This window comes from Sturnus vulgaris, chromosome 29 (genome assembly GCF_052056855.1).
Source record: "Sturnus vulgaris isolate bStuVul1 chromosome 29, bStuVul1.hap1, whole genome shotgun sequence".
Taxonomy (NCBI): Eukaryota; Metazoa; Chordata; class Aves; order Passeriformes; family Sturnidae; genus Sturnus; species Sturnus vulgaris.
The window spans coordinates 6,012,455-6,033,358 of record NC_142271.1 but is presented as its reverse complement, the minus strand read 5'-3'; the positions used below and the strand labels follow the sequence as shown (position 1 = coordinate 6,033,358).

Here is a 20,904-nt window from a genome sequence, read left to right as displayed (position 1 = left end):
CTTGAATATCAAGATAACACTTGAGAATTCCACTGTGAAGGAAAATTTATCCCTGATTTTGAGCTGAATTGCAGAGCAAGATCTGCTTGCAGGCCACATCCAGGTGTGTGCCAGGCAGGGTAGGCTGGAGTGGAACCAGTGGTATTTATAGCATTGAAAATAGAAAGTGCTTTCCATAAAAACAGACTCATGTCTCAAAGTGCTTTTAGTTTGTCAGTGATTAGAAAATATTCTCTACAAGTTTTTACAGTTATCTTACAGTGATTTCAGCAAGTTTACCTAGGAGGAAGATTCTCTGTGTCTAGTTTCAGGAGGTTGGCTATTCCCAACTCAGGTCGGCTGTCCTGAGACCCCCCTGCTCAGTGTGGAGGCTGAAACCCTCCTGAAGGCTGCTGCCACCTCCCAGCCCTGCACAGGCAGCCCGGGGAAGCAGGGGCAGCTCTGCACAAGCAGCACCTGGAAAAGCCCTGAGGGGAGCAGCAGGAGCCTGCAGACACCCCACAGCCCATGGATCAATGCAATCCCACTGAAATTTAACTTCTCAGTCCCCAAACGGGACACGTGGAAGCCAAGTGTCAGTAGAACAGTTAACAAGGACATTTTGGGGGGCGTCACATGGCTGTGAAGTGGCAAGAGACCCCTCGGGGGGAGCACCAGCAGCACAGCACCTGGGCGAGCTGCTGGCACCCACCAGCCCAAGGAAAAGGATTGCTCCATGTCCTCCAAAGTGCTTTACAGCCATCCAGGCAGGCCTCACAGCCTCCTTCCACGAGGAATAATTACCAACAGAAACATTTACAGTGGCCAAAGGCACAGCAAAGCGAGGCCCCTGCTCCCAAAGCTGCTCCTGGAGAAGAGCTCAGAGCCCGGCTCAGCAGGACAGGCACTGACTGCCCACAGCTGGGTTTAAGGCACAACTGATTTACTCCAAACTCTTGAAGGACAGAAAGGGCTAAGATGCAGGCATCCTAAACTCTACTCCCATCCCACTGGCCTCACAATCTTAATTTTAACCCCTGACATTTAGCTATACACTGCTTTGCTTCCATTGTGCACATCTCTCAGTTGGTTTTTCCCTGCTCCCAAATGTGCTGGAGTTAAACCAATTAAAAAACAAATCAATCTTTCCAGTGGTGATGCTTTTAAAGAGAGCTGAGGATGCTCTTTGGCTTTCCTAGACGGCCTATCAGGCTGCCATTCTGAAAATAATCCAGGAGGGAAATGGGAAAAAGGGGAAACCACGTTTGCTCAGTAACAAGGCAGCAGCCTGCCCTCCACAGTAACTACTCTCCATGACAGTCCTGTGAGAAAAGTCCAAGTCTCAGGCTTGTTCCCCACCTTCTCCAACAGCAGTTTCAAGCAAGTGCGTTTTCAGGCTGGGTTGGGGTGGTCCCTGGTGCCCTGGAGAAGGGAAGGACCAACCCAGGCACCTTCTCGCCCTTCCCAGCCGGACGCTGGCGGGGCAGCCCCCAGCTCCTACCGGTGGCTCTGGTAGGTGTAGGAGATGGGCTGGCGGGTCCCGGGCCGGACCGTGAAGGTGTTGGAGGGGGCCCCGTAGTGCCTGCAGGGAGAACAGAGAAATCACCAAAAGCCCAGCACACCTTGGTGGTCAGTGATGGTGCTGTGATGTGTTTGATCGCTCCGTGTCCCCGCTCAGGGAGCAGCCATGGAGCAGGCACAGCCCTTGGAGCGGGGCAGCAGCAGGAGCCAGGGGGCAGAGACTGCTCTGGAGCCCCAGTGCTGCTCTGGGGCCAATTCCAAGGGACAGGGAGGGGTGGGCTCAGGGGGGCTCGTACCTGCTGGCTGTCAGCACGCTGGCGGGCGAGAAGTCCCCGTTCTGCCCCTTGTACTTGGCCTCAGCCCCGCTGCCGCCGTAGGCCGTGGCTTTCCCGGCAGCGTCCGCGGTCGCCCGCCTGCCCTGGGCGCTGGAGGGGCCGTTCCTGTGGGCAGGGCCCAGGCGGCGAGACCCCTCCGCAGCCGTGGAGCTGAACCCCCCGGGGCCGTAGGAGAGGGTGCCCGAGGCGCGGGGGGCTGCGGCTGCCCGGGGGTAGGAGCTGTCGGGCTCCGACATGTACAGGCGCTTCTTGATGAGCGGCCGTGGGTTGGGGCCGTGGCTGGGGAAACTCGTGGAGCTGCTGTAATCCGGGTACTGGGGGGTGAAGTCGCCGTTCCTCCAGCTCTTCTCCACGGGCAGCGGAGCTGCTGGCTCCTGGTTGCCCCCGTAGCTGCGGCTGTAGCCAGACCACCTGAAATAGCGCGGCTCGCCCGAGCCCCGGCTGCTGTCAGGGACACTGGGGCACTTGCGGTTCTCCTCTCGACTTGGGAGGGGACCCTCGTCCGCCTCGTTGCTGAATTCGGGGGGTGGGGGGATAATCCCGAAGTCCAGCGCCGTGTCCCCGTTCTCCTCCTCCCTGGGCACCCCGTGGCGAGCTGGGCCAGGCTGCCCCGAGTCCAGCAGGCCCTGGAGCAGGCTGGAGGCAGTGGCTCGCCGGGGGCCGGGGGGCTGCGCCTCGCCCACCGCCCGCACCTCCCGGCCCTGCTCCGAGGAGCTGGAGAACGAGGGGGGTTTGCTCCAGACGGACCCCGCAGGACTGGCTGCCGACGGCCGAGGCACCACCGTGAAGGAGTAGGGCTTGGACTCGTGGCGGAAGAAGCTGCTGGAGGTGGTGTCTGACGAGGCGCTGCTGAGTCTCAGGGGTGGCTTGGCCCTGGCCCCGTCCCCGCCCTGGCGGCCCCGCTGGGCGCGCTGCCGGGCTGCCAGCAGCAGGGCCATGGGCGAGCCCCGCTCCACGCGCTCCCCCGTCACGGGGTGGATCAGCACCTGCTCCTCCTCCTGCCCCGCTGCCGGCGTGGCCGGGGGGCTCCTGGCTGAGCTCTCTGGGCAGGGGGGCTCAGCTGAGCTCGGGGCAGAGGGTGGCTCGGCCGGGCTGGTCCCAGCCCGGTGCACTTTGTACTGGAAGACGGCCGAGCTGGGCTGTGGTGCCGGGCTCTGTGCAGGGGACACCGCGGGTGAGGAGGGGGTGGGAGCGGGGGGCTCCTCTGCCGGTCCCTGAGGTGGGTCTGGGGGACTCACACTGCTGTTGATGGACCCCGGCGCAGGGCTCACGTCCTCTGTGACCTTGTCAGCAGCAGGAGCAGCATGGTCCTTGGGATCTGTCTCATCCTTCTCCACAGCAGGGGCTGGGAGCGGGCTGGGGAGCGGTTTTGGCACCACTGAGCCACTGGTGTCAGGGGGGCTCTTCCTCAGCTGTGGGATGCTGATGCCATTCTCCACACTCTGCTTCTGGCTGCTGGGACCTGGGACAGGTTTCCCCTCTTTCTTCAGGGCCAGCACGGCCTCCAGCTCGTTCCTGATTGTCCTCACACTGCGGGGCTGTGTGCCAGGGTTGCTCTCCGGGGTAGTGACTGCAGTGCTGGGAGAGCCCCCGTTAGTGCTGGGGGGGCTGCTGGGCACCTCCTTCTTCTCACTCTCCCCTCCCTTGGATAGCCCCGTGTCTTTCCTGGCGAGCTGGGGCTCGCTGAGCCCTGGCTCACGGCTGGCAGCGCGGCTGGGAGCGCTGTCCATGGGCTGGGGAGCGCCCGGCCTCTCCTCCCGGCGCGGGGAGCGCAGCAGCGCCGAGAGCTCGTCCCGCAGCTTGTTCAGGTTGTTGGCATCCTTCCAGTCATCCTCACAGGTCGGGTAGTCCGGAGGAGGGAGGTCCAGGTCGTTGGCAGTGAGAGGTTCAGATTTTGGAGGGGAGTCTCTCCCGGTTGTTTTCAGCTGGGGAATCTTCTCCCGCTCGGAGCCCGGCAGTGGGGAGCGGTGGCCAGCGGGACTCACCCCTTGGCCGAGCCCTGAGCCCGGCTTGGGGCTGAGTGGAGGGGGCACAGCCGACTTCCCAACGCCCTGTCTGAGCCCGGAATTCCTCTGCTCCGCTTCTCCCGGCCGTGCCTTGGCTGCTGGTCTGATGGTGAAGCAGGGTGGGAGAGGTGGCCGGGCATGAGGCTGCCTGGGGACCGGCTCCTGCCGGCCGGGCTGGCCCTCCTGCATCGGGATGGACGAGGAGCGCGCCGGGGCCGGCGGCGGCACCTTGAACGACCTGGGGAAGGTGAGGTGGGGCTCGGGTTTGGGCTGAAGGCTCTCCTTGGGGCTGGGGGCTGCGGGCAGCCCGGCCTGGGCAGGGCACAGCGGCCCCTCGGCGTCCGCCTGCCTCGTGTTCAGCACCGTCTCCGACTTCCACTTGGAGATGCCGGGGCCGAAGGCTGCGGGGTCCCGGGCGCCCGGCGGGGCCGGCGGGATGAAGTCGGGAGGAGCCGGAGTGCTGGGGGGGGACAGGGCAGAGGCGGGAGGCGGTGGGGCTGCCATGGCAGGAGGAGGTGGCACCAGCTCGGGTGGCGGTGGTGGCACCATTTCAGGGGGTGGTGGCACCATTTCAGGGGGTGGTGGCGGCGGTGGTGGCAGCATTTCGGGCGGTGGAGAGACCGGCGAGGCCGGAGGGGGTGGCGGAGGCGCTGGCGCTGCTGGAGGGGGCGGAGGGGGCACCGATGGTGGTGGGGGGATGTCTTCATCCACATCATCCCCACCGAGGGCAGGCGGGCGCAGGTCCCCCACCGAGCTGTACATCCGGAAATTGCCATTGAGCTGCGAGCCAGAGCCTGCAAGAGCAGCGAGAGCACAGCCCTGTGAGCATCCCTCTACCAGTGCTGAGCCAGCCTGGCCTGTGCCAGGGGCTGCCCAGCGAGCCAGCCCCTTGCCAGGCTGGTCTAAAACTTCTGAACTGTAACAGCCACTCGGCCTCACCCCTTAGGAATTAATTAATTTTCAATTACTTCAAAAAATAATTAATAGCAGACTCTACTTTAGCATGAAAATATATGAGCAGACTGTCTGCTCCAGAGCTCAGTACACACACACACACTTCCTGCCCCAAGGCCTTGCTGAGCACTTTGTGCCGGCCAGGACTGCACAGACAACATCCCTTACCAAGAGCTGCCTTTTCCTCAAAGTCTTCTGGCACCGACGGCGTTGGCACAGCCACCCCATGGGATTCTTGGGCGTTCTGCAGGAGTTGAGAAAACAGAGCCGTCAGTCTCACACCCAGGGATCAGAGCAAAGGGCTGACAAGCAGCTGGTAATTTGTCCACACAAGCCCTGATGGGATCCGGGGCAGTTTCTGTGATATGGAGGTCCCTGTGGAAGCTGCTGCTGACAGGTTTTGAGGGGATGAGTGAAGTGATCAAGGCTGCACGGGCCATGGACACAATTCCCTGTGGTCAGGGCAGGAATTCAGCAATTTCACATCCCCTGGGGCTCCCCAACAGCTCCTCACCATTCACGTCCCATCGAAGGGAGCAGCTCCCCCGGGTTTGGGGGGTGTTTTTCTGCAGCAAGCACTGCCACAGGCACGCACACACCACACCGAGGTCACAGACAGACCTCCAGCTTTTTGGGGAACTGGCACCTGCATATCTGAGCACCCTGGGGAAAACTGCTCCTTGTGTGGTTTGTGTTTGCTCTCAATTACTCCCTCCACGCTCACGCTGAGAACTCAGCAGTGCCTTTAGCTGGTACAGGACCAGCAATTCAGCACCTACACATCTGGGAGGACGCCTGAAGCCAGGGCACTGCAGGTAATTACAGCCACCCAGTGTGAGACAGGCAGGCTGACTCACCTGGAGCTCATGGGGCTCTGCCAGCAGCACGAAGCCTCTCCTGTGCCCTCCTGACTCACGGCTGGGCTGGTCCGAGGGGCTGGGGTGGCTCAGGGACACACCTGGGCACACCTGGACACCCCTGTGCAGGGCACACCTGCTGGGGGCAGCTTGGGGAACCACGATGTCAGAAACACAGAGCTCGGAGGAAGCATCCATGTGCTCAGGGACACAGTGTCCTGTCCCCTTCCCAGGCTCACATCCACCCCGCTGCATTCCTGCTCAGCCCAGGAGCTGCCTGAGCTCTTAACAGCCCTTGACAAAGGAAGTGTTATCCTGCCATCAGCCCGCGCCTCTCCCCGAGCCATTTCCTGCACACAAAAGCCTGGATAATGATTGAGCCCCTGCCCTTTGCCTTTCACTGCTGTTATCACCGTTTTCACATCAGATTGCTCCAGGATTCCAAAGTCTCCTGGATCAAAGGTCAGTCGGATTTGTTGATGCAGCCCCATCCAGGCTCAGCCAGCACTTCACAGTTACACACTGCCTTGCATGGGGACTCAGGGGCTGCTGGGGCAGAGCTGATTCAACAGCAGCACCTGGGCTCCTGTGGAAGAGCCTGCAATGCCCCAGCTTTGGCCAAAATAATAGAAAAACACACATATTTCACTTGAGACATGCATCACCCTGCAGATGACCAAAGATCCCCTATAACCACAAGGGAATACGCCAGTTCCTGTGACCCAGGAGTGAGGGAATTCACATCCCTGGGATTGCACAAAGGACCAGACAACTCCGTGCTGATGGAGAAGCCAAGGGCTGTGAAGGCATCAGGGCAGATTCTGAGCCAGAGGGAAGACAAAGGCCAAGAGATGCACTCCAAGAACTGATAGTTAAAATTGTCCAGAGCAATGAGATACCAAAATCACAAAGAAAAAAGCCCCAGCAGTTCCCATTTGCTATGGAAATCCATTGCTGCTGTTTCCAGAGCACCCCCGGGGTGTGCTCGAAATGAAGATGTCTGAGCTCTGCATTAGCAGCAGCATATGCATCACCTGCTTGGAGAGGACAGGGGAGGGACTGGCAGTCAGGAGAGAGCTATGCAAAGCTGCAGGACACAGACTGCACTTCACAGAGGAGCAGTAATTTTGGCCGTGTCATTTCAAACTGGGCGAGCCTGTTCATCACCAAAACCTTCTGTGGCAGTTGCTAATGCTCAGCATCTCTCAAAAACCACCCAACCCCACGTCATGAGCTGGCTTCTGAAATGGAAAGCATCCCCAGCACGCTGCCAGCCTGCAGAGATGGTTGGGAAGATTGTTCCTGGTGTTTGCTCGGGGTGTGGCCAGCCCAGAAAACCTCCAGCTGATTCACAGCAGGCTCTGGGTGCTGTGCCAGGAACCTGCATTTCCAGTTTGTGGTACCTGAATCAGATTTGTGCCTGCTGAGGATCCCGTGGGGGGAAGCTTTCACTGTAACCACCAGGAATCACTTTTCATCCCTGGAACAGCCAGAAGCCCCCATTGAGGGGACCCTGCCTGTCCTCACGGTGCCCCCAGCTCCCCGGGCTCTCAGGAGCCCACCCTGCCCACCCGTTAAATGGCCAAGGCTTGAGGCTGCCTGTTACAAAAGCCACCCCAAAATACAACTGCTGGGCACCCTGGGGTCTCAGAGAGGCCACGAATTTCTCTGAATATGCAGAGCTGCCCCCAGACTCCCGTTTTTTCAGCTAGGGTAGTTTGTGGTGGTTTGCTGAAGGAATTGATTGCCCTGGGATGCCAAAGCTGTCCCTGCAGCTGCAGTGCTGGGGGAGCCAGGCGGGTGGACTGCCCTGTCCTGCAGTCCCTGCTGTGATTCCATGTGGGACAGCCCAGGACAGGCGGGCTGGGGTAGGAAACTGCTGCTGTGGGAAGAGCTGCCAGGTGCAGAGGCACAGGAGCTGCAGGGCAGGGTGTGTGCATCCTCCTGACTCACTGGGAGCTGCTCCCCGTGGGTGGGGGAAAGGGTTAAGGCAGAACGGCCCCTTGCAGGTGTGTACCTGGTGCAGGTATGTTCGTGGCAGCAGAAGAGTCAGTGCCAGATCCAATCATGATCAAACCTCACCAGAGGAGTCAAACATCCAACACAGACTGATCCTTCCAAACTCTGCCTTTTCCCACTAACTCCTTCAGTCAGAGCTGTCAGCCAGCTCTGCGAGGGACCCTCACAGGGGGAACAGAGCCCCAGGGCCAGCTGTGCCTCTGTGGGCAGCAGCAGCACCAGGGCTCGTGTGACAGCCCTTAGGACTTGTCCCGGGGACATTCCTGCTGTTAATCCTTCTACCACACACACTTCCATTAGCAGAGATCATCTCCTTGTCAACACCAAAGGATTTAAGCATTTTGCTGTCCTCACTGACCTCCTGACCTGCGGGTATCACTTCAATTTAGGTACTGACATCTCCAGAGCCTCTCTGAGCACCCTGCCCTGGTGGAAGGAGGTGGAACAAGAGCTTTAAGGTCCTCTCCAACCCAGACCTGGGATTCTGGGAATCCTGTGCCTCACTGTGCTCTTTAAGGAACAGGATCTGTGGAAAGTGCTGCATGGGGTTCCTCAAAGCCAGCCACAAGCAAGGGTGGCTTTGGGAGTTACAGCCACCTCCAGGCCCTCTGCTCTGGCTGTTCTGCCCCTTGCTGCTCCAGCCCCTGCTCCCAGCCCTGCTGCAGCACTGGCAGCTCTGCAGGGACTGGTTTTTCATACAGAGATTGAAAAGAATCATCCCCTGCACACCCACAGCATCACCTCCTTCCTCTGCTGCAGCAGGACTTGGTTCAGCACTGCTCTAGCACCACACCTGATCCCGGGACAGATCCTGCCAGCAGCGCTGAGATAACTGCAGTGCCAGCCTGATCCATCATCTCTGTGCTCAGCAATTTTGTTTTAATTTAAAATGCAAGTCTGACGGTGCTCACGCCTCTCCCCCGAGTGCCTCGTCCGTGCCTCACACCAGCCCTGAACTCAGATCACCTCCTAATGAAAAATATCTATTTCCCTAATGCCTGGCACCAGCCTCATCACAGAGCGCTCCTGCTTCTCCCCTGTGCTCTCCCTCGGGTGGGGGCTGAGGGCAGCAGCCAGACCCTCCCAGCAGGGACTGGGGCACTCACCAGGGGCAGGAAGGTCAGCAGGGGCCGGACCCTGGGACGGGGTTTGAGCGTTGCTGTGCCCGAGTCTGTCACTGTCCCGAAGCGGTTGTCCCCGTAGTACACCTCGATCACATCACCTGCAGGGAGAGCAGATTGTTACAGCAGCACTGAGCTCGGACACTGGCAAAAACAACACTGGACACCGTGGAGGTTTAAGGAGAGCTGTGGGGAATTTGCTGCATCAGCTCCCGGGGTGGGCAAAGCCCAGCATGTCCTGAGGAAAACCTGGGTGTGTTGGATGTGAGTGGAAAACAGGGAGGGAAAGGTCCCATGTGTGCAGGACAGGCACTCACAACCCTGCAGAGCACTGGGAGACTTCCCTGAGCTCCAGAGGATGGGACTGAACAGCTCAGAAGGAACAGGATTCAATCTGACCAGGAGGAGGGACAGCTCCTGCCCTGCTGAGCACTGACAGCCAAGCCAGAGGGAATTCCAGGTGCTTCTCAACACTTCCACACTCCACTGCTCTGGGTGACTTCCCACAAAACACTGCCCTGGATGGAGGGAGACACAGGGCAGGAAGTCACAGAGCCCTGCTGGGACAAGCAGGAGAAGGCAGCAGGAATTCCTGGTTCCCAGCCTTGTGCTTTCACCTTGAACCACACCTCTTGGGCCGGTTTATTTCTGACAGTGAATAAAGCTCATAAAATTAATTTAATTACATTCTTTGTGTCTGATTAGCAGCATGAATTAACAAGCAGAAATACTGAAGCACGTAAACCCCACCTTGGCTGGAAGGAGATACACAAATAACTCGTAGCCAAGGAGACCGACATTAAAGAAAATCTGAGAGTTTGAGGAAGGAGGGGGGAAAAAAAACAAAATGGCTGGAACTGAAGGGAAAGTTGCAGGGGTGTTCCCAGCAACGGACTTTGATAGTGAGGAAGGGAGGAGAAGAAGGATGGGTAGAAATCAGCAGGAAGCTCCCAAGGAAACAGCTTTACAGCAAGTCTAGTGAAAAAAGAGGAGGGCAGATGCCTCTGTGTGAGTGCCACAGAAGGAAAGCACTTTGAACACCTGGAATGAAGAACCTGACCACACCAGGGGCTGGGCATGAGGCAGCACAGCCTCTGCTGAGGGACTGGAGGCAGATGAATTCCACACAACCTTCAAACACACCACAGAGTCCAGAAGCACGTCAGCTTTTCCCTTCTCCCACCCCCAGGTCACCCCAGGATACCCCAGCAGGATCTGCCCTGCCAGGCAATCACAACCTCCCCTCCCTCACACCAAGCTTCTCCCACCACAAGTGATCCTTTACACAAAGGACATCTTCTCCAGCTTTCGAATCAACCTGTGCTTCAGCCAGCCTGCTCCTGCCAAGACTTCAGCACCTCCTTGCCTGGGAGGGCCCCAAGCCCTCAGGAGGAGCTGCTGGGGTCCCAGGGAGGACACAGGTGCCAGCAAAGTGCCTGCAGGTGTTCCAGGCCAGGCTGGATGGGACCTGGAGCAGCCTGACCCAGTGGAAAGTGTCCCTGCCCATGACAGGGAGTGGAATGAGATGAGTTTTAAGGTCCCTTTCCACCCAAACCACTCTGTGATTCTGTGATGATTAATTTTGTGGGTGACCCCGCATTCAGTGAGTAAGGAGCAGGAATTAAGGCCAAAGCAACAGGGGAGTTTGGACTCAGACAGCCTGAGCAGCAACAGAGTAGTTCTGAGACTTGAAACGATGAGTTTTATATTTAACAAGTCACTAGGTAAACCCAGTGAGAAACTGGATTAAAGATCACAAGGACTTTGATCCTAGATTACTAAGCATCGCTACCCTGAATGCTTTAATTAAAGTAAAATGAAGTGCTTGTAGTTGTGTTTTCCTTGCTAGATAAACAGGACTTGCCTGCTGGGAGCCCTTCAGCAGCAAGACCTGAGCTCTGCCAGCCTCGTTTCCTGGAAGGAGGGATCAGGAAATGCATCCTTGGGAGCTGTGGGAAGCAGCTGGCTCAAAGCACTGGCCTTGCTCTGGCCACTTTTTGACATTCAGCCTGTCCTGCAGACATTAGTGTTTGCCCAGCCATGGGAAATTAAATAAACAATTTGCCAAGCATGTAATGGAACTTCTTCCTCCCCGGGGAGTTGCATCACCTGGAGGAGGTGCAGCAGGTTTGAGCCGGGGTATCCACAGCTCCCAGGAGGAGGAGGAGGAGGCATCAGTCACTATATTCAGGAATTTCTGAGTCAGGGACATGCAAACCTACACCCATTGCACATTGCTTAACTTGTGTTTACTTTGTATGAGAAACCCAGGTGGGGATCAGCAGGAGCAGGGGACTCCTCCTGGCACGGAGCTCTGCAGGAAACGTCCCAGAAACCTCCCAGAAACTGGGGCTGTCCCTGTCCCCGGGGCTGCCGACCCCTCCTCACAGCGAGCCACACTGCCCTGCCAGGTGTCACAGTGCCACCCTGGCACCGCACCCTCCGCCAGCCGGACTCGGGCAGAAACCAGGAGGATGCGACTCGAGAGCCGCTCCTTAGGCTCGGCTTCAGCGTTCCCGGCTTTTCCTTCGCAGCCCGACCCACACCTGAGCAGAAAGCTTTTGTACTGCCACTGCAGAACTGCAGCCACGGAAATCAGGCTTGTAATAAGCAGACACAGCAACTTCTTTACTTCTTTTTTTTTTTTTTTTTTTTTTTTTTTTTTTTTTTTTTTTTTTTTTTTTTTTTTTTTTTTTAATCCAAACCACATCAGAGAGAAGCTTGAGTCCTCCTCAGATTTACGACAGTTAGAAATCAGCAATTTTCCTTCTAGGTTGCAGAGTTGCATGAAACTCCCTGTCACATTTTCATTTTATCTTGGTTTCAGCAGCTTGGCCTTTGGGGTGTAACCACCTCGCAGTTGCTTCCACAGACAATACTTCACCCTGCACAGCTCAGCAGGCAGCACTTCCATTTTTTTTTACTCTTGGAAGAGTTTGTTGGGCTCTTACAGCCACCAAACTTCATCCACAAACTGCTATCTTCTATCTACCTGGCTCCATTACTATTAATTTGGCTCCCTCCTACATGAGCCTCCAGGGCACCGTATTGCAATTAAAACCACAAAGAAACACAAATAAATCCCGAGGAATACGCAACCCTCAGCTCCCTCGCTCGCAGCCCTGCGAGAAACAGGTTTATGAGTAAATAACTTCAACCTGGGAAGGTGCAGATCAAACATGGCGTGGGAAAGCGCGACGGGAAGCAATAAAACACATTCACAGCCACTCACCAGCCTCTTTTAGCCGAGTTCAGCTCGCCCGGAGCTGCCCAGCCGAGGTGCGGACCCCCCGCTCCCGCTCGGGGCGCAGCTCCGGGACCGGCGCTGCCGCATCCCGGAGCCACCGAGCGCTCCCGGAGCTTCCCCGCCGGGCGGCAGCGGAGCCCCCGACCCCCACGGAACCCTTCTCCCCCCGGCCCGCCCCGTGCCGACCCCGCACGGCTCTCGGGGAGACACTGACCGGTGCCACCCGCGCTGTCCGAGGTCACCTCCTGCGTGAAGATCCAGGGCGGGTTGGTGGCGAACAGGGACGCGGCGCTGGGGCTGGAGTGGCGCTTGCCGAAGAGGCGGCTGAAGGTGCCCTGCACCGAGTGCGGCTGGTGCTTCTTCATGCTGGCCGAGCCGGGCGCTGCCGCCGCGCTCCCGGCCGGGCATCCCCGCCGAGCGCCGGGGACGGGACGAGCGGCACCGGGGGGGCGGGACCGGCCCCACCCCGGCCCGCCCTCGCCAGGTGCCCCTGCCCGCCCTCGCCAGGTGCCCCTGCCCGCTGATCACCGCAGTGCCAGCGAGCCCTTGGCTCTGAGAGCTGCGGGGAGAGCCGAGCTGCAGAGGGCACGGTGCCAGTGCGGCTGCTGGTCCTGAACAGACACCCCGAAATCCCCACTCAGACACCCCGAAATCCCCTCCCAGACACCCCGAAATCCCACCCCTGACACCCCAAAATCCCCACTCAGACACCGCGAAATCCCCACCAAGACATCCCGAAATCCCACCCCTGACACCCCAAAATCCCCACTCAGACACCGCGAAATCCCGACCCAGACACCGCGAAATCCCCACCAAGACATCCCGAAATCCCACCCCTGACACCCCGAAATCCCCTCCCAGACACCCCGAAATCCCACCCCTGACACCCCAAAATCCCCACCCAGACACCCCGAAATCCGCACCCAGACACCCCGAAATCCCCTCCCAGACACCCCGAAATCCACAGTCAGACACCCCGAAATCCCACCCCAGATACCCCAAAATCCCCACTCAGATACCCCGAAATCCCCCTCCGGACACCCCGAAATCCGCACCCAGACACCCCGAAATCCCCTCCCAGACACCCCGAAATCCCACCCCTGACACCCCGAAATCCCCACCTAGACACCCCGAAATCCCCCCCCGGACACCCCGAAATCCGCACCCAGACACCCCGAAATCCCCTCCCAGACACCCCGAAATCCACAGTCAGACACCCCGAAATCCCACCCCAGATACCCCAAAATCCCCACTCAGACACCCCGAAATCCCCACTCAGACACCCCGAAATCCCCCTCCGGACACCCCGAAATCCGCACCCAGACACCCCGAAATCCCCCTCCGGACACCCCGAAATCCCACCCTTGACACCCCGAAATCCCCTCCCAGACACCCCGAAATCCCACCCCTGGACACCCCGAAATCCCCACTCAGACACCCCGAAATCCCCCCCCGGACACCCCGAAATCCCCCCTCAGACACCCCAAAATTTCTGGCAGTGATGAGGATTTTTTGTTCCATGCAAGTAAAAATTGAGAGTTAATGAGTAACACTGGCTACTAATAAATACTCGATGATCGATTACTCGAGCCTTGTGATCGATTGCTCAACGATCACTCGGCACTGGATAGCTAATGCCTGCCGATCGATTAGCTCGGCGATCGATTGATCGCGACTGCCGATCGATTAGATCGACGATCGATTGATCGCGACTGCCGATCGATTAGCTCGGCGATCGATTGCTCATGCCTGCCGATCGATTAGATCGGCGATCGATTGATCGCGCCTGCCGATCGATTATATCGGCGTTCGATTGCTAATGCCTGCCGATCGATTAGATCGGCGATCGATTGATCGCGCCTGCCGATCGATTAGCTCGGCGATCGATTGATCGCGCCTGCCGATCGATTATATCGGCGATCGATTGCTAATGCCTGCCGATCGATTAGCTCGGCGATCGATTGATCGCGACTGCCGATCGATTAGCTCGGCGATCGATTGATCGCGACTGCCGATCGATTAGATCGACGATCGATTGCTAATGCCTGCCGATCGATTAGCTCGGCGATCGATTGATCGCGCCTGCCGATCGATTAGCTCGGCGATCGATTGATCGCGACTGCCGATCGATTAGCTCGGCAATCGATTGCTAATGCCTGCCGATCGATTAGCTCGGCGATCGATTGATCGCGCCTGCCGATCGATTAGCTCGGCGATCGATTGATCGCGACTGCCGATCGATTAGCTCGGCAATCGATTGCTAATGCCTGCCGATCGATTAGATCGGCGATCGATTGCTAATGCCTGCCGATCGATTAGATCGGCGATCGATTGCTCATGCCTGCCGATCGATTAGCTCGGCGATCGATTGATCGCGACTGCCGATCGATTAGATCGGCGATCGATTGCTCATGCCTGCCGATCGATTAGCTCGGCGATCGATTGATCGCGACTGCCGATCAATTAGATCGGCGATCGATTGCTCATGCCTGCCGATCGATTAGCTCGGTGATCGATTGATCGTGACTGCCGATCGATTAGCTCGGTGATCGATTGCTCATGCCTGCCGATCGATTAGATCGCCGATCGATTGCTGATGCTCATGGATCTGCAGGCATGAGCATTCGAGCTTGTATTTTTTTTTAATTTTAATTTTTTTTATTTTTTTATTTTTTATTTTTTATTTTTTAATTTTTTAGTTTTTAAATTTTTTAATTATTTTTATTTTTAAAGTTTTTTGTATTTTTTCCTTTTTTCCTTTTTTCATTTTATTTTTAAATTTTTATTATTTTTTTGAATTCTAATTTTTTTACAGTATTTTTTTTCCTAGCTCACGGTGTGATCGGTCCGTGCTGCACGAGGGGTGATTGCCGCTGCAAGAAATGCACAGCTCTGTTCTTGTGGAGAAGACAAACAGGTGCAGGGTCCCGAATGCACTGAGGGGATCAGACATTACCACGGCCATGCCAGCGCTGCCCTTGGCTCACACCTGCAGCCAGCGAGAGCTGTGCTGCTGACCCAGCATGTCATATGGTTTATAATACATTTCATTTCTCTTTAGCAATAATAATTTAAAAAAAGGAACAGAGCTGCAGCAGCCAAGTAGGGAAGGGAAAACTCCGTGGCACTGTCCTGCACCTCTGCTCCCCCCTAAAACGCTTGTGGCTGAAAAAGAGGAGGGGAAAAGGCAATAAAAAACAAAGCCTAAAGTCTGCACAGCACAAGGGGGAAAAATACCGAAAGACAAACGTAGAAAATGCTAGAAAGGCACAAAGCACCCGAGGCTCTCCTGTTCTGCAGTCTGCTTCACAGGGGAACTTGCACATTGCTCGTCAGCTGCACGCAGCAGAAATGACAGAGCAGCTTTGGCAATTTCAGCAGACCTGATTTCATAAAGCCTTGCTTTTAGAATTCTTCTACCTGTCTATGACAGGATCAGCTCGAAGAGGTTGGAAGAGACCTCTGAAATCACCGAGTCCAGCCGGGGGCATTTAAAGAAAATTCCCAGGCACCTCTGGAAAGCAGAAATCAGGTGGAATGAAGAACCCACTCCCGTGGAAAGACAAAGGACTCAGTGTCCCCTACGAGACAGAAGTGCTCGCTGATACCCACGGTCCTTGCATGAACAAACGGAGCAGGACACACAGAGACACTCCTGGAAAAGGGAAGGAAGAAGGGGAACTGTTTGAAGAAGTGAAGCCGACAAAGCCCTGTGGAATGGGAGAGCCTGGGCTCGTGCACAGAGGTGTCCCACAAAATCTCCTGAGAGCAGGGACACTTCCAAGGGGCTGTGGGGCTGCTCTGGGGGAGCAGAGGGGTGATTCAGCTCTGGGCCACTGCTGGGGAGCTCCTGAGCCTGGGGCTGCCACAGCCCAGCCCTGCCACCCCACCAGCCCTGCTCCTGCCTCAGCCTGGCTGGCCAGCCAGGAAAGCATCCCCCTCTCCACATGAAGGCATTTGGAGGTGGATTTGTTATCCCACGGAACACAAGCTGCCCAGCAGCTCTGCCAGGGCTCCTGTGCACGTTCCCGTTTGTTTGTGGCGGATGAAAGGTGTTTGCTGCTCACCCTGCAGCTCCCAGCCCAGCTCAGACCTCGCCTCAGCAGGGCAGGGAAGGCTCGGGAGCAGCCCGAGGAGCAGGCTGGGTGTGATGCTGGGCACGGGGCTCCTGTGAAGTGCAAACTGCAGAGACACAGGGAAGCTGCCGAGCCGGGGGGCTGGGCTGTGTTTTTAAGGAAGGACAACTGTCACTCCTGAGTGAGTGAGGCCACACGGCCAAAGGCACTGGTGGGCTGGGCTGGGCACAAAGCTCAGCAAAGCGCCTGGAAGATGTCCAGCAGATTTTATGGCCCAGAAAGAGCCATGTGAGCAGTGCTGTGATGTACCACACCGCAGTGTGGGGCTGCCTTTGATCCCAACGCAGGTAAACAGCCCGGAACAATCTGCTTTTGCATCAGGGTGAGGAGCTGCACCCTCAGATGTGGATGGTTCCTGCTGCACTCGCAGCTGTGAGAGGGGTTTGTGCACTGAGGGCAGCTCAGGCCGGGCTGGAGGAGGGAGGGATGGGAGGAGAAAGCCTCAGGTGTGCGTGCAGAACAGCAAACAGCTGCCAGGGACAGAGAGCCAGCTGTGCAACGGGGACAGGGGCCAGCAGGGCATCCTGCAGAGCCTGCCCGTGCCCCAGGCAGCACCAGAGCTGGAAATCCTGGTCCCCATGGCTGAGCCCCTGCCCTCCTGTGCACCCCCTGCCCTGCCCAGCCCCACTGTGACACCCGCAGGGACACCCCGTGGTCACAATGGCCCCTGTGGTCACAGTGACCCCAACAGCCCTGCCCACACCAGCAGTGCTGTCTCCCCAGACAGCCCCACACTCCAGGGCCTCCATCACCAAGAACACCTCACAGGTGTGTCCCAGGTGAGGGACGCTCCCTCCCCATGTCCCCTTCCCATGGGCTGCAGATCCTGGCCCCGAGGGTGACAGGCTGGCAGGTCCCAGTGATGTCAGTGAGATGCTTCATCCCATCCCTGCTGTGCAAATCCCATCAGCCAGCTCTGCCCCCGTGGTGCTGAGAGCCCCGTGGCAGTCCTGGATGGCTCCTGGATGGCTCCAAGGGACAGGATGGGCAGTGCTGGTGTGGGGACAGTCCCAGAGCAGGGACAGGACAGGCCCTGTGCTCCCAGCAGCACCACTGAAGCCTTCCTGCTTCCCTGATTACTGAGCCTTTCCAGCCTTTCCCTGGGACCCACCGGGGGGATTTGCCGTGACAGACACCAGGCAGTTTGGGAGGGATTAGGGATCTCTCTACGTAGGAAGGGCTGCAATAGGATTATGTGATTCTTCATTCAGGCACGGAGCTCTGGCAGGGCCATAAATAGCACCGGGACCTTAAGCTGGTGCTTCCCCTCCAAGGCAGGGATTACACAAGCAGGTGCACTCACCTGGGCAGGAGGAGGTTCCTGCACAGCTCCAGGTGCCCCAGGGGATGAGCAGGACCTGTGGGGCAGCCCAGCCCCAGGGCAGGAGCAGAGCCAGAGCTCAGCACGCCCTGCTCGGGTCCTGCCCCTCTCTGAGGGCACTGGAGGGTCCAGCCCAGCCTGCCCTGCCCCTCTCGAAGGCATCTGCATGATTTAGCAATCTGCCAAGGCAGCTCCAGCCTCCCCTCCACGCCCCAAATGCAGATGAATGACTTTAGTGCTGCTGCTGGGTGGGTGCACAGGCATCAGCACAGTCCTGTGTGTACTTGTCTCTGCCAAAGTGAGAATGGCCAGGAGCCACCAGCACACACGGGTGTGAGCACAGCAGCTTCTGAACCATCTGAGTCCAGAGCAGGGTGCACAAACCTCACTGGAATGGCTGTGCTGGTACAAAATCTGATTTTCAGGTGTAAAAATCCCATTATTTTATCCCCTGGGGAAAAATGGATTGAGGTTTCCTTGTAGCAGCAAGTGCTGAAATAACCCCTGTGTGCTGAGCTCCAGCCCGTCAGGCATTTGGCATCTGCCCTGCAGAAATGAGTGACAAAAAGAGGTGGTGAACCTGTAGGGATGTGGTGATTCCCCTCAAAGGCTTTAAGGAGATTTCCAAACAATCTGCAGGCATTCCCCTTCTAATAGGTTTAGGAGCCAGGGAACAGAAATAGCACCAAGTACGTCACGGAAAGTAGGAAACCTCTTTGCATGCTTCAAAAAAAGCAAACGGCATTTATTTAGGACAGGCAGGAGTAGGGTGGCTAATTGCTGGGGGAAGAGGCAGTTTCCATTCGCACAGAGGTGTCGTCAATGAAAACAAGAACTGAGTCATGCTTAGGTAACAGCAGCAGGAATATCTCTGCAGCCCAGCACAGCCCTGGGTCACAGGTCACCCCTGGGTGCCTCGGGGCTCCTGTCCACCCCTCCTCTGCAAGGGGGTCTTGAAAATGCTCAGGGCAAGCATTTCCCTGCTCCTCGTGCCCTGCGTGGGACCTTCACAGTTCTGGGGGAAACTCGTTTGGAGATTTGCTGAGAGCAATTCCCGGAGCAGGAGGAGGCTCAGGGAGGTCCCTGCAGAGGGACCCAGAGCTGCTGAGCTGCTCCAAAGGACAGAGTCCGGTCCTGCCACCACTTTTGTGTCCTCTTGGGTCGCTCTGTTTTCAAGGCAGCTTTGCCATGGCTTTGCCATGGTGACATGTACCTGAGAGGCAAGACAGAACGCAGTCCTTTGTGTCTCAGCATTCATTTTCTCTCAGCGTTTATTTAAAGTCGCTTCCGTATTTCCAGAGTATCATTTGAGTTTAAAGTCCCTTTCTCTTTGAGCAGCACCACCTCAGATTTTTGGCCATGGATGTGTAAACCCCTGGATCAGCTCTGACACTGCCCTGCTGCCCTTGCAGGCTGTCCTGGTGGGGCAATTACCACACATTTCTCTGGCTCTTTTTCTCCACAGGGGGCTAAAACACCAGAAGCCCCTGGCAAGGACCACACGAGAGCCAGGGGAATGGAGAAGGACAAGGCAATGCCAGGGACCACCAACCCACCTCCCAGGAGGAGGAACTGGCCTCCAGCTCCTCCCCTGGGCTCTCGCTTCGTGCCCGTGGTTGTCCACCCTGGGGGCCGCCCCCTCAGCTCCTTCCAGTTCGTTTTCTACCGCCCTGAGTGGTCCAACTCGCTGGCCCCGTTCTGCACCATGCAGAAACCTTTCTGTGGCTTCCAATTCCGCGAGGACACCGAGCACGGCCGGCGCCGCTGCGACCTGGAGAGCTCCAGCCCCTCCAAGTGGAGATCCTTCCACCACCCAAAACCATAGCTGGGAGCAGCCCAGCCAGCCCATAAAGCCCTGGAACAGCAGCTGTGTCACTTCAGTGTCCCATCAGTGCCAGCACCGGGCTCAGGGGAGGGTGGGGAGGCTCTGCTGCTGCTCCCCAGGAAAATATGCAGAGTGGATTTTGCTGTAAAACCCCGTCCAGCTCGTCCTGTCCCTGGCTGCCCACTGCTCTGGGTGCCCCAGCACAGGGCACAGAGCGAGCCCAGCTCTCCTGGCTCAGCACAGGCTGGGCTGGGGCTCAGAGCATCACTGCAGGTTCACCTTGCACAACGGGGGCCTGGTGGGGAGTGCAGAATTAGCACATCCAATTAGTGCTCCTCAGCTTAATTCCTTTTCCATAAGTGTTTTATGATTGTGTAATGCTGCTTTTTTTAGCAGAGCTATTCCTAAGTTACTGCGATGCAGAAGCAATACTGGGCTCTATTACTTGTTAGATAACTGCAGTTATTAGATTTAAACTTTGTGTTATGGATATAAACTGTGTGTTTGGATATAAACTGTGTGTTAGGGATGAACAGACCCTGCAGTCACAACCATTCACTTCCAGCTGAGGACCTGGCCCATGATGCTTTCTGAGGATATTTTATTCCTGAGTACTTCTCAGAGTGCTGAGTGTCAAAGTGAAAACAACATTTGATTTGGTTGTATTTACATGGAGAAATTTTCATGGTAATCCATCATCAGTGAAACCTGAAGCTGCATTTAACTCCCCTGGTGTGAGCTGGGTTTGTAATGCAGCAGCCAGGACACAGTGCTGGGCTGAGCAGAACGTGGGACAATTTTGATGAAAACCCACTCAGTTACCAGGACAAGACTGGACACGGGGCCCTGGGGGGAGAGGGCCCTTCCCCTTCCTGCTGTCTGCAATTAAAGCACTTAAACCTTTACCATTCAAAGAAATTATGTTTCTATATTTGTCTCCCCACACCAAATTTACCCTCCTGGTCTCTTCCAGGAGCTGGCACTTCCCCCTCCCCGAATTCCAGGCTCTAGAGCCCCTCTGGAATCCTCTGGCAGAGTGAGAGGTGAAGGGAGAGCAAAAAGCAGTAACAGCACAGAAGATTCTGAGTGGTTTTCTTTCATTCTTCTTACTCTGGTTCTGGTGCAAAAGTTGTTGCTCATGTGACACCAGCTCCCCCCTCCCAAAAGGATAAATGAAGTGGATTAAGAGATTAGCTCATCACAGAGAAAATTCCACCCTTCTAATCTCCTGCTGGGCCTGTAATCTGCAAGACTTCCCCATTTTACCTCTTTTCTATTTTCACCCTGAACTCTTAATGCCTGGCAGGACCCCACCACCCCCACTCCAGCCCCATTGGCTGGGGAGGGATTTACTGGGTGCTTAAATGTCACCTTCCCCTCCAAAGGGAGTTTTGTGCTTTTGGGTTTTCCCCGGGAAGAGGAGTCTCCATCACCCCTGGGATCTGTACAGCACCAGGCACTTTGGGTTTCCCTGATGACCCCTGGACTTTGAAGGCAAGAAGGAGAGTGAGATTTTTTTTTTCCCCCTCAATTTCCCAAAGCCTCAGTTTTTGGCTGCAAAGGGACCAGCACTTGGTGTGGAG

General features: G+C 56.8%; 1 protein-coding gene across 1 annotated transcript; it reads right to left on the bottom strand.

Annotated features, from left to right (window-relative positions):
- Positions 1 to 1,347: 1,347 nt before the first annotated feature.
- C29H6orf132 (chromosome 29 C6orf132 homolog) lies at positions 1,348 to 12,404 on the bottom strand. Its single transcript, XM_014892350.2, is given in 5 exon segments — positions 1,348 to 1,561; positions 1,767 to 4,635; positions 4,964 to 5,039; positions 8,778 to 8,893; positions 12,254 to 12,404. Coding segments are annotated over 5 exon segments (3,297 nt in total). The 3' UTR covers positions 1,348 to 1,476.
- Positions 12,405 to 20,904: the final 8,500 nt, after the last annotated feature.